This window comes from Loxodonta africana, chromosome 3, assembly GCF_030014295.1.
Source record: "Loxodonta africana isolate mLoxAfr1 chromosome 3, mLoxAfr1.hap2, whole genome shotgun sequence".
NCBI classification, from domain to species: Eukaryota; Metazoa; Chordata; class Mammalia; order Proboscidea; family Elephantidae; genus Loxodonta; species Loxodonta africana.
The window spans coordinates 158,095,274-158,108,447 of NC_087344.1; the positions used below are offsets into that span (position 1 = coordinate 158,095,274).

At 40.8% G+C, this 13,174-nt stretch overlaps 1 protein-coding gene across 1 annotated transcript; it reads left to right on the plus strand.

Moving 5' to 3' along the window:
- The first annotated feature begins 419 nt into the window (after positions 1-419).
- VTCN1 (V-set domain containing T cell activation inhibitor 1) lies at positions 420-9,965 on the plus strand. Its single transcript, XM_003409430.4, has 3 exons — positions 420-705; positions 3,937-4,215; positions 9,649-9,965. Exons 1-3 carry the CDS (start codon positions 489-491, stop codon positions 9,771-9,773), a joined length of 621 nt encoding a protein of 206 aa, XP_003409478.2. The 5' UTR covers positions 420-488; the 3' UTR covers positions 9,774-9,965.
- Positions 9,966-13,174: the final 3,209 nt, after the last annotated feature.

Genomic DNA, 13,174 nt, shown 5'->3' on the forward strand with positions numbered 1-13,174 from the left:
GGGAGGTTACCTGGCTTATTCAAGGTCACACAGCTCTTAAGTGACAAAGCTAAGTACTTGAACTTTTGTCTTCAACCTCAGTCCTATGTGTTTCTCTTCTTGCTATGTCTCAAGGTTTGGGTTGCTTGGTCTCACAAAAGATATTGTATATGTCAGATATGTTGTAGATATTAAAATTATTGTCTTTGTGCTCTTTCTGTTCTTCTTAGCTCTTAATTTTTTTTTTTAATCCCTCTCCTTGTCTTCTAAATTTCTAACTTATTACAGAAGTCTCTGTTTGACTTTTATTAATGAAGGGTTTGGCTGTAAAAGTTCCAAGACTTCCCATGGCACTGAACCTTATTTCCTGAATTGCAGGGAGACACTCCATCACAGTCACTACTCTTACCTCAGCTGGGAACATCGGGGAGGATGGAATCCTGAGCTGCACTTTTGAACCTGACATCAAGCTTTCAGATATTGTGATACGGTGGCTGAAGGAAGGTGTTATGGGCTTGGTGCATGAGTTCAAAGAAGGCAAAGATGACCTTTCGGACCAGGATGAAATGTTCAGGGGCCGGACAGCAGTGTTTACCGATCAAGTGATAGTTGGCAATGCTTCTCTGAGGCTGAAAAATGTGCAACTCGCAGATGCTGGCACCTACAAATGTTATATTATCACTTCTAAGGGCAAGGGGAATGCTTACTTGGATTATAAAACTGGAGGTGAGTTACTATTGGAGAAAGAAAAAAAAAGCACCAATAGATATTTGAGGCTAAAGAGTAGGAATTGCTGATGAAATACTGGGTTACATTCATGTATCAGATAAAGACCCTCCCAATTGTGATAGCAGCCATCCTTGACATTCTACGTCCAAAATCCTACTAGTCCCCAAAGAAGCCCATTATAATTTTAGGAAGAGTCCCCAGGTGGCATAAACAGTTAAGCACTTGATTACCAGCCATAAAGTTGGTGGTTCAAACCCACCCAGAGGCATCTCAGAAGACGGGCCTCTGAAAGGTCACAGCCTTGAAAATCCTATGGAACACTTCTACTCTGCACACATGGTGTCACCATAAGTCAGAGTCTACTTGACAGCAACTAACAACAAACAATAATATTAGGTCTTAAAATCTTTTGTTCTGGACTCTAGCCTCTTCTGACTTTCCAGGTATATTCCCTGAAATATTTTGTCAAAACAAAGGTAGTCTCCTTTATATTAGCCCCTGATATTGCTAATGAGAGAAGCCCATAATTTGGCTTAGGACTTTGCTATGCTAAGTAGGCCCTAGCCCAAGTCTAAATCAGTACCTCCAGGGACTAATGACAGTGGAACCCACTCAAATAGAAGCTCAAAAGGAACCAGCCAAAACAATATTGTCCTATAAACTCATTAATCTTCCCCCAAGGAAATCTGCTCTTCCTTACCAACCCAATTTAACATATGTTTTCTGAATTTATATACAAAGGATTCAGATAGATACTGTGAGAAATACAATGATGATTAAAAAAACAAAGATGATTGTTCCTCCCCTCGCAGAGCTTATATTATAGAGCTTATAGGGTTGAAGATCAAATAGGGATAAGAAAAGTATGTAAATACCTATAATAATGGGTAAAATGTTACAAAAGCCTTGAGAGAAATATAAACAGAGTAATTTGAGTATTCAGAGCAAAAGAAAGATCACATCCAAATGCATAGAGAGGGAAGGGATAAGAAAGCTCCCGTAAATAACATTATGGAGGAGTCTTGAAGGATAGGCAGAAAGTACCCTGAGCCCTGCTAGAGTAAGCTGGTCTTTCTTGGCTCCTCATAATATGTGTAGTGTAATGGTTAGAAGCACAGATCCAGAGTCAGTCCTGGGAAAGTACAGTGGCTTGGGCAAGCCAACCTCTCTCTACCTGTCAGTGGAGGCTTGCATGTTGCTATGATGTTGAACAGGTTTCAGTAGAGCTTCCAGACTAAGACAGACTAGGAATAAAGGCCTAGTAATCTACTTCTGAAAATCAGCCAATGAAAACTTTATGGATCACAATGGTCCAATCCATAACCAACCATGGGATGGTGCAGGACCAGGCAGCATTTCATTCTATATCGTGCATGGGTTTGCCATCGAGTCAGGGGCTGACTCGATGGCAGCTAACGAATTAATGGGGTCATGTCAAAGGCACACAGGTGTCAACTGAAAGAGCTTCCAATGGCAAAGCTGGAACAATTTGAGCATCAAAGTAACATAATATTGAATTATAACTCAAAGTATAAAGTTAATATACATGAATTGATACTGATATAAATAAACGTGGAAGGAGAGACAAATCTTCCTTACAGAAGAATTCCAAATAATTTATGTAGGTAACTTCTATTCCAGGAGGTAGAGCTCAGTATCCATCTGTCCACTGTCTGAGAGTAAGCTAGGCTTAGTAAAGAAAGAAACTTGGCACACACTATCCCGGCCAGGTGATTACGGTTAACGTCACCAGTGTTACGTCATGTTGACAGCAGGAACCCTCTGATATGATGTGATCGGAAGGGCTCTTCACCCCTGTTGTCTTCCTCCCCAAACCCTAACCCCACTTGAATCATAAGAAAAACATCAGACAAATGCAAATTGAGGAACAGTGTACAAAATGTCCTGACCAATCCTTTCAAAATTGTCAAGGTCATGAAAAATACACAAAGACTGAGAAAGTATCACAGAGCAGAAGAGCCTAAGGAGAAATGACAACTAAATGTAATGTGGTATCCTGGATGGTGCCCTGAAAAAGAAAAAGGACATTAGTGGAAAAACTAGTAAAATCCAAATAAAATCTGGAGTTTAGTAATAGTAAAGAACCAATTATGGTTTCTCAGTTTTGTCAAATGCACCATGGTTATTTAAGGGGTTAAACATTAGCGGAAGCTGATTGAGGGGTATAGAGAAACTCTTTGTATTTATCGTCTTTACAACTTTTCTGTAAATCTAAATTTATTCCAAAATAAAAAGTTTATTTTTAAAAATGAGGATGATAATAGATGTCCCTAGGACTGTTGTGCGGATCAAATAAAATAATGTCTGGGAGTAGTACCCAGTACCTGGCATAGAATGCACCCTCCCGAAGTGGTAGTTCATTGTCATGTATACTTAATTTTCCATATCATCCCCCAGGAGCTTGTTCTCTACCTGCTCCAAGCATGAGTCTTGCCTCTTCTGCTAGACTTCAGGCTCATTAAGGCCAAGCCAAGGGCTTTTCTTTCACCATTTACACGGCCTAAGCACAGTCCTGGGCAAAAGAAAATGCTAAATAAATTAATAAATTGTCATTGTGGCATAATAAGCATTTTACAGTTGAAAGTCCACAAGTCTCTCTCTACCTAGACATAGGAGAAAGCTAGTCTTAATTTCAAAATGTGGTTACCTTCCCCGTGAGAATTAGTGGAAGAAAACAAATGCTTCTATTTTTGGATGCCAGGGCTGGGCAGTCTCCACCCCAGAAAACTCCAAAACCCTGTGACGACAAGGCCAGTGTGGGAATGTCTGTGGGTGACAACTGAATGCTGTTTGTTCTTCTCCTTCTCCCTCCCCACTCTAACTTTATCCTTCTGGCAGAAAATTACATAAAATTCAGGAGGTTTCACAAGTCTCTGGGAAAATGCCCAATTTCCCTCAGTGATAAACTTTGTTGCGTTACCAGAGCTTCTTTTATATTAGAAAATTATCTACTGTAACAATAATATACCTAGAACTTAGGTACTTGAGTGTGTGCTCTTGGCCAAAGGGTGGTGATGTATGGCAATACTATGAGCAAATCATTATTTGCGTTCACAACACAATGGATCACACAGAGCCAGTCCCCTGGGGAAGTACTGAGTCACCTCAGTGGTGAAAATAACTGTTTTTGTTTTCAAGATCTAACACTTTAAAGGCTATATTGTCTTATCTGTCTGAACTTGACATCTTTCCGTTTTGACCCTGCAGCCTTTAGCATCCCAGAGGTGAATGTGGACTATAATGCCAGTTCAGAGAGCTTGCGGTGTGAGGCTCCCAGATGGTTCCCGCAGCCCACGGTGGTCTGGGCATCCCAAGTTGACCAGGGAGCCAACTTCTTAGAAGTCTCCAATACCACCTTTGAGCTGAACTCTGAGAATGTGACCATGAAGGTGGTGTCCGTGCTCTATAATGTCACCATCAACAACACATATTCCTGTATGATTGAGAATGACATTGCCAAAGCCACAGGGGATATCAAAGTGACAGGTGGGTTCCTCCACACTTATTCTGTAGATTTACTGGGGGAGAGAATCAAATCTAAATCAAAATCTAATTTCTTTCACAGATATATTATGTACCAGGGTACAAAAATCTCTAGAATCCTTTTCACTGAGACCCTGATCACAGTTCCAGGTGGGACTGCATTACAAGAGGAAACCAAACATAAAATAATATTTTTGGCATTTAGATCAAAGATAGCAACTAGGGCTCATCTTGTATGCCTACTCATTGATTGAGAGTGGTTATCTAGAGGGTAGTGTTTAGGATTCTGAGGCCCTATCTGACTTAGGAAGAACTGTGTTGGCACAGCAGTGAGAAAGTGTTGATTATTTGACATTTTTTATATATTCAGCTCGTGGTCTACATCCTATGGCCCCCAAAACTGGTTTGGTTCTAGCCCGCCTTTGAGAAGATTTTGAATCTAAAGACTGGAAGTCTTGGAGTATGAGTAAGTCCTTATGAGGCTGATGCATGAGCAGGATTTGTCAGAAAGCTCTAGGTTGAACTGGCCTCCCAGGCTGAGAAGACAAAGACCAAGAGGCCCAGCAACCTGGTCTTCCTGCAATGCTTTAGTACATACAAAGCCTGGCATTGAGTTAGTGCCAAGAAATTTCATGAACTGAATTATGACTTTAAGACCATCCTCCTGAAGCTGAGTTGAATTCAAACAGCAATGGAAGGAGTATGTCAGAATGTCTGTCTATATATCAAGCCTAGTGCCAGGCAGAAACCTTGCACATTGTTGATGCCCTATAAATGTTTGCTGAATTTAGCTGCATAAGTTATATTCTTAGATGATTATATATACTTTTATTTAAAATTTCATATATATGAAAGAGAGAGAACTCTTTCACGAACTTGAGGAACAAATTGGTGATTATACTGGTTAGGACTCTCTTGTTGCTAGGTGCCGTCGAGTCAGTTTTGACTCATAGCGACCTTATGCACAACAGAATGAAACACTGCCCAGTCCTGAGCCATCCTTAAAATCGTTCTTTTGCTTGAGCTCATTGTTGCAGCCACTGTGTCGATCCACCTCTTTAAGGGTCTTCCTCTTTTCTGCTGACCCTGTACTCTGCCAAGCACGATGACCTTCTCCAGGGACTGATCCCTCCTGACAACATGTCCAAAGTATGTAAGACACAGTCTCGCCATCCTTGCCTCTAAGAAGCATCCTGGCTGTACTTTTTCTAAGACAGATTTGTTTGTTCTTTTGGCAGTCCATGTTATATTCAATATTCTTCACCAACACCACAATTCAAAGGCATCAACTCTTCTTCAGTCTTCTTTCTTCACTGTCCAGCTTTCACATGCATATGATGCGATTGAAAATACCATGGCTTGGGTCAGGCACACCTTAGTCTTCAAGGTGACATCTTTGCTCTTCAACACTGTGAAGAGGTCCTTTGCAGCAAATTTACCCAATGCAATGTATCTTTTGATTTCTTGACTGCTGCTTCCATGACTGTTGATTGTGGATCCAAGTGAAATGAAATCCTTGACAACTTCAATCTTTTCTCCATTTATCATGATGTTGCTCATTGGTCCAGTTGTGAGGATTTTCGTTTTCTTTATGTTGAGGTGTAATCCATACTGAAGGCTGTGGTCTTTGATCTTCATTAGTAAGTGCTTCAAGCCCTCTTCTCTTTCGGCAAGCAAGGTTGTGTCATCTGCATAACGCAGGTTGTTAATGAATCTTCCTCCAGTCCTGATGCCCCATTCTTCTTCATACAGTTGAGCTTCTCGTATTATTTGCTCAGCATACAGATTGAATAGGTATGGTGAAAGAATACAACCCTGACGCACACCTTCCCTGACTTTAAACCAATCAGTATCCCCTTGTTCTGTCCGAACAACCGCCTCATGATCTATGTAAAGTTTCCTCATGAGCGCAAATAAGTGTTCTGGAATTCCCATTCTAGGACTCTCTTAGTTGCCCATAACAGAAAACCAACTCAAATAAGTCAAAGCTAAAAGGGTAATTTATTAAATCAATGGGCAAAACAATTCTATTATGAAAACACTCTGCATCCCACTTTGAATTGTGGCACCTGGGGTCCTAAATGCCAACAAGCAGCCATCTAAAATACATTAATTGGTCTCAACCCACCGGGAGCAAAGGCAAAGGAAGAACACCAAGGTCACACGACAACTAAGAACCCAAGAGACAGAAAGGGCCACTTGAACCAGAGACCTACAATATCCTGAGACCAGAAGAACTAGTTGGTGCCCGGCCACAATCGATGTCTGCCCTGTCAGGGAACACAACAGACAACTCCTGAGGGAGCAGGAGACCAATGGGATGCAGACCCCAAATTCTCATTAAAAGACCACACCTAATGGTATGATTGCGACTAGAGGAATCCCAGAGACAATGCTCCCCAGAACTTCTGATGGCACAGGACAGGAACCATCCCCGAAGACAAATCATCAGGCATGAAAAGGACTGGTCAGTGGGGGGGAGAGAGATACTGATGAAGAGTGAGCTAATTAAATCAGGTGGACACAGGAGAGTGTGTTGGCAACTCTTGACTGGAGGGGGGATGGGAAGATAGAGAGAGAGGGAAGAAGGTAAAATTGGCACGAAACGAGAGACTGTAAGGGCTGACTCAATAGGGGGAGAGCAAGTGGGAGAAGGGAGTAAGATGTATGTAAACCTACATGTGACAGACTGATTGGAATGGTAAATGTTCACTTGAAGCTTAATAAAAATTAAAAAAAAAAAAATATTTTACTTAAAAAAAAAAAAAAAGGGTAATTTATTAAAAAGTACTGTAATGTCTCATAGAGTCAAGAACAGAAAGTATCCAGAATATCTGGACTCAGTAACAGCTAGAACCAAGAACTGAAATTCTATTGGGATTCTTTGTTCCTCATTTCTAATTTATTCTCTCTTGCTTGACTGGCTTTCTGTGCTTCATAGTCTATATGGAAGAATATGGTTGCCAAGAGCTCATAGTTTTAAAAATCATTTTCACTCAAGAGAGTAACCAGACTGAATTTCAATTCTTCAGTTCCGTTCTACATTCCCAGTAAGGGCTGTGACAGGCTTAACTTGGGTCAGCTGTCCACACCTGAACCAGTGAGATAGTATCTAATGAGAGAAAGGGTATTTCCCAGGAGAGGAGGAAGCAAAGCATTGGTCATTTGAAACAATAGGTGTTGACAAGAGTATCTCAGTTAAAATCTCAGTAAAAAGCTCCAAACTGCATAATCAATCTTTCTAATAGAAAGGGCAATAACTGAACAAGCTGTAGGTAGGATACACACCTTTTATTCAGTGAGCAGATCCTTTTTTCCATACCTGATTATTTGATATATCAGATCAAATGTTCCAAGTGTCAGTACTAAGACTAAATGCAACTTTTGGTAGGTCGGCATAGATCAAAATCAAGAAAACAATAGAATTCCTTCTTGTCATGCACAAAGTAGGTACTCCATATATGTTTTTAAACAGTTGAATGAGGCTATGGGAATTATATACTGTGTTCTCTAACTATACTGCTAATTTAGGTCATTCATTCAACGATCACATATTATATGCCAAATATATAGAAAGCACTCTTTTAAGCTCTGTGAGATACTGAGATAAACAGCACAAGTGCCATAAAACAAGTTTGTCACAGTGTATACTTGGTATCTAGGGGAAAGAGTTGTTAATTATGATTATAGTGGGTTAGTAGATGAGGCAGATTTCAAGCTGGGTTTTGAAGGAGAAGAATGGTGTTGATAGAAAAGAAAGCATGATATCAGGAGCCTATGGTAATTCCTGGGGAGAAATATAAGGGCCTTAACTGGGACAGGCCCAAAGTTACTTAAAGAAAATAATCTAAGGTCTTATTGATATGAATGTGAGGGACAAGAGAAAGAACAAGTCAAAAAACGGCCTGATATTTATACCAAGAATACTTAAGAGGTTAGTAATGCTACCAACAAAAATGAAAACAGAAGCAAGCAGCATATTTGGATAGAAGATGAAGGTTTTAGAGATACTGAGTTTGAAGTACCCACGGTATACAAACGTGGGGATGTCCAATGCTTAACACATTTCCCAGCATGTGATAGGTGTTGGGAGGATGCTTCATTCCTACCCCACATATTTCCTTCTGTGGAATGGGAGTCTCACCTGTGTAACCCTTCTACCCTCTCTCTCCCCTATTTTTCACTCCTCCCCAGAGGAGAAGAAATTAATTTACATGGTTGGTGAGCTTATTAGGAGAAGCTGTACATATGTAGTTTGGCTCCTTTTTTTCCCTTTCTCTGTAGCTGCCCCCAGGAAGTATACATTCTGCTCTGGCCCTCCAAGAATCTGCCTTTGCAGGAAGAAGCTGCCCCAGTCTGGTGCTGAGTATGACTACACCTGCTGCAGCCCACTTGCCTGCATACAAAGCCTCATCCTTTATTATCAGATTTGTAGTATTAAAGGTGATACTTTGGCCTTCCCCTTGGCTTACTCTTTTGTCTTATTCCTTACTTGAGTCAGAACTCAGCTGGGGAAAAGGGATCTTACTGGACTCATTTGAATCCCATCAGTAGGTATCAAAAATATTAGTTATGTCTTTAAATGAGATAACTAGTAGCAACTACAAATCCAGATGTGGAACTCAGAATAAAGTTCAAGCTAAAGAAATGGATTTGGAAATGATCAGAATGGAAGGACTGCTTATAGGCTAGAGTGTGGTTACCGTTATTGTTGCTTTTATAGCTAATACTTACCGAGTACTCACTCACCATGTGCCAGGCACTGTTCTAAGTGCTTTACAGGTATTAAGTCATTAATCTTCATAAGAACCCCATGAAGGAGGCTATTATTATTATTATATACGTACTATTTCCTTTTTTATAGGTTAAAAAACTGAGGCACATATAGACTGAGTAACTTGCCTAAAGTCATCGTTAGTATCAGAGCTGAAATGAGCTAAATGAGATTTTCTAGGAAGAAAATAGAACAAAAGAAGAATAATTTCATTTCCTCCCTTCTACCTTTCTATACAAAATGAGAACAATACTTTCTCATCACTTTGTAGTGAGGTAATAAAAGTTAGTGACAGAACCTGTAAAGGTCACTGCCTAGGGGAAAAATGTATCCAAACCCAAAGACAGCCCAGGGCTGTTTGTTTAACCTATTCTTTATTTGGTAGCCAATAATACTGGGCTAGTAATAATCCCTTTATTGGTATAATTTTTCATTTGGCTGAATGCTCACTGGGCTGGACCACAGAGTGGAACTTGCTTTGAAGAAAGAGAAAGCTCTGCTTTTAAACCAGTTACAGTAAAAGGATGAATGGGGTACAAAATTGTCTGTATTAGGAACAACTTGTTCTGTTTTTCAGGTACTTTGTCTTTGCTAACAGCCATGTGAAGAAGACATCCAGCTTCTCCTCTATGACTCTGAACCTTTTCTCTCTCCCTTTGCAGACTCTGAGATCAAAAGGCGGAGTCACTTACAGCTGCTGAACTCAAAGGCTTCCCTATGTGTCTCCTCTCTCTGTGCCATCAGCTGGGTACTCCTGCCTCTTTCCCCTTACCTGATGCTAAAATAATGTGCCTTGGCCACAAAGAAACATGCCAAGTCATTGGGACCATAGGTGAGATGAATCACAAATGGTGTGAGAGGCAGATTCTGTATGTGCTTGTGTTGCCAACAAGAGTCAACTAGCCTCCAGCATCAGCCTCAGAGAGAAACATTTAACAATGCCAGGACATTGGACACTATATTTCTGCTGAGACTGTAGTGGGTAATTGTTAGCTTAAGGAAGAGCACAGGTCTCACTGATAGATTTACAAGAAAAACAACTGTATACAATTCAGATATTTGTGTAAATTCAAACACCTTTTCATTTACGGAGTCGTCAATGAAAGCAAAAAATATCTTAAGCGAAAGAGATGTGTGGCCCTGACTAGTCGCTCTGGATTTCACTGTTAATTTAGGAAGCCTTGTGACAGGCACATAATCACTCACATAAGTGACCCACCCTAACAAGGCCCCTGTTGACGGGAAATTTGGCAAATGACTCACACACTAAACCTCCTGCTGAGACTTCTCATTTTCACTTTGGTCCTCTGGATCCAATTACTTGTAAGACATTTCCTCCTGCAAATTCTTCAGCGTGGAGAATTTATGTAAAACTGAGCTCATGAAGTTCCAGTCAACACCTCCCACATGACTCAATGCTATCACCACCAAGCCTCCAGGCTCACAACCTCAGAGCTAGTTTTGTCTCCCCTCTGTCCTTCATGTCAGTTTACTACCAAGCCCTATAGCATTTTGCCCTGTGTCCTTGCCCAGATGGATCCTAATCCAGCCTTCATTGTCTCACACCCAGACCACTCTAGAAACTTGTCCTTGGGCCCCTTCTTCTCCCTGTTGCAGTTGATAGGAAACAAGGCTCCAGAATAAAATTATTCAAACACTATTTTCATCGCAGCATTCCTTTGCTGAAACCTAAAGCGGCTGTCTGGGCACTATTATACCAAAGAGTTCTCAGCTGTGTGCTCGCGGCCCTCCAGCAGTGTCTCTCCTTCCCCCACCTCTCGCCCTACTACTTTCTGGCCTTGCTCCATCTCTCACAGCTTCTGCTTGGAAATTTCCTCTCCTCTATAAGCAATCTGGCCACAGGTTGGTTGGTTGGTTTATAACAATCCCTTGGAAGCCCTGGTGGCGTAATTAAGAGCTATGGCTGCTAACCAAAAGGTCGGTAGTTCAAATCCAACAGACGCTCCTTGGAAACCCTATGGGGCAGTTCTACTCTGTCCTGTAGGGTCACTGTGAGTCGGAATCAACTCAACGGCAACACCTTCAGTTTTTTTTTGGGGGGGGGGGTATAGCAGTCCCTGGTTGCTCAGTGGTTAAGACCTTGGCTGGTAACCAAAATGTTGGCAGTTTAAATCCACCAGCCGCTCCTTGGAAGCCCTACGGGGCAGTTCTACTCTATCTTATAGGGTCACTATGAGTTGGAATTGACTTGACAGTAACAGGTTTTTTTGTTTTTGTTTTTTTATAGCAATTCATATCCACCACTTTCTTCATCCAATTCAAGGGAGTGCTTCCTAGATCATAGTACCCTTTCCTGGTGGTTCACATCCCCTTTCTACACATACATAATTTATGATTTCTTGCACTCTCTAAGTCACATATATTCTCTGCCTAGATTATTAAGGGCAGGCAAAGAGCTGTTCATTTGCTTCTTTTCATTCTTTCTCCTGTTCTCCAAATGCTTACTATGGTACAAAGTAGGTTCTTTGTAAGGGAACCTGCCAGTTTCTATCACTGTCAATTCTCTGAGGTTGTCAATCCTCAGTTTCCCTGAAGAAACTGTCCCCTAAGGATATTACTGGTAGAAGAAGAGACTCCTTCTTCTTTCCTTAATTCCCCTTGATACTGTAAATGGGTTTTTAATAACTTGCAATTAGATAATATGACCTATAAAGTATAGCTTCCAGAAGTATAGCTTACCCATCTTTATTTCGTACCCCTCTAGGGCAGTAATTCGGAGTCTTTATTTTTTTTAAAGCCCTGATATGCATGTAACAGATGACGGTCACGTTTAGCATACATACGGTTATACACGGTCACCAAAGGTTAGATACTGTTACCAAGTTGGCTGCAGCTCCACTTCCTTCTCCCTAGAAATCATATACGGGTAACCTTAAATCAAATCGATTTTGGAAAGTAAACAAAGAGCTCATTCGTTGAGACATACCTCATAGCTGATCATGACAGTTTAGGTCACACACGCTCCCTAGTTGGAAACTGAGGCAGAAGCCATATTTCTGCTTCTACCCAGGAGCAACCTCAAACCCATCTAAACCTCTGCACTTCCAGACTCCAGAGAGTGGGGCGTTGATAAGTGTTTCTTCTCATGCCTGCCCAGAATTCATCTCTTCATTCCTGTTTGTTCTCTAAGGACCTATCTTTTCCCTGAGACTGCCTCTAGGATGAGACTGTCACTAGCATCTCCTTTCTCTAGCAACCCATGGGATCATGTGGCCTCGATAGAACAAGATCAAAATACAGAAAAATAAGCCCCATTTCTGAACAAGAGGTACACATATGCAGTGGCAGGGAGACTCAGTTCTCAATAAATGTTTGCTGAATGGATATCATGTTATCTTATTGCTATTATTTTTCAGGAGTCCAGAAATCTTCAGAATTATTTTATCATAAGATATGACCTTGTTTGGCTTTCTGGGGAGAAATGAATTCATGTCTAGCAGTCTGGAGTAAACAAACTAGATCAAGAAGCCAAAAGCAACTCACAGAAGACTCTAATATGAACAAGATAAATTTATCTTCAAAGACATATGTTAAAATTTGGGGAAATAATTCATCTGAGCTAGAGAAATGCATTAAGACTTCTGTGTAAAATGAATGTGGAAACAAATGCATCTCCATATTTCAGGGGCCTCCCCTCACCCATCAAGCCCTGGGGAATGAGAGGATGGGATACTGCATCTTCCTTTTCTCTGAGCCCTTAGTTATATGTGTTGCACTGTTGCTTTGAGAAAGTTCCTAGAAAGTGTCTATGGCAATATAGTCATGCTTTATATTCCACAAATTAAACCACTACTAGTCAGCTGCTACTTCACAACACAGAGGTGGCTATATTTTAGTGATGGGTCAGATGATTCACTTTTTATGATGATGCTTCCAAAAGTGCACTGGCTTCTCCTTCCATTTGACCAATGCCAAAGAAATGTGAAGAATGATCATAATTTTACCATTAAAAAAAAAAAAAAAGTAGTAGTAATTGGGTGATGCTGACTTCTAAATAATCTAAGCATCTTCTTTTTAAAACAAATGCAATTTTGTATCTCAGGTGATGTTCATCCCTGAATGGTCCAGAGAGGGGTCTCTCTCACCTTTGCTGACTACAGCATTATATCACCACAAGGTTTCAGGGATTTCTACTTTCTTTGCTGCATGGAGAAACCCTGGTGGCGC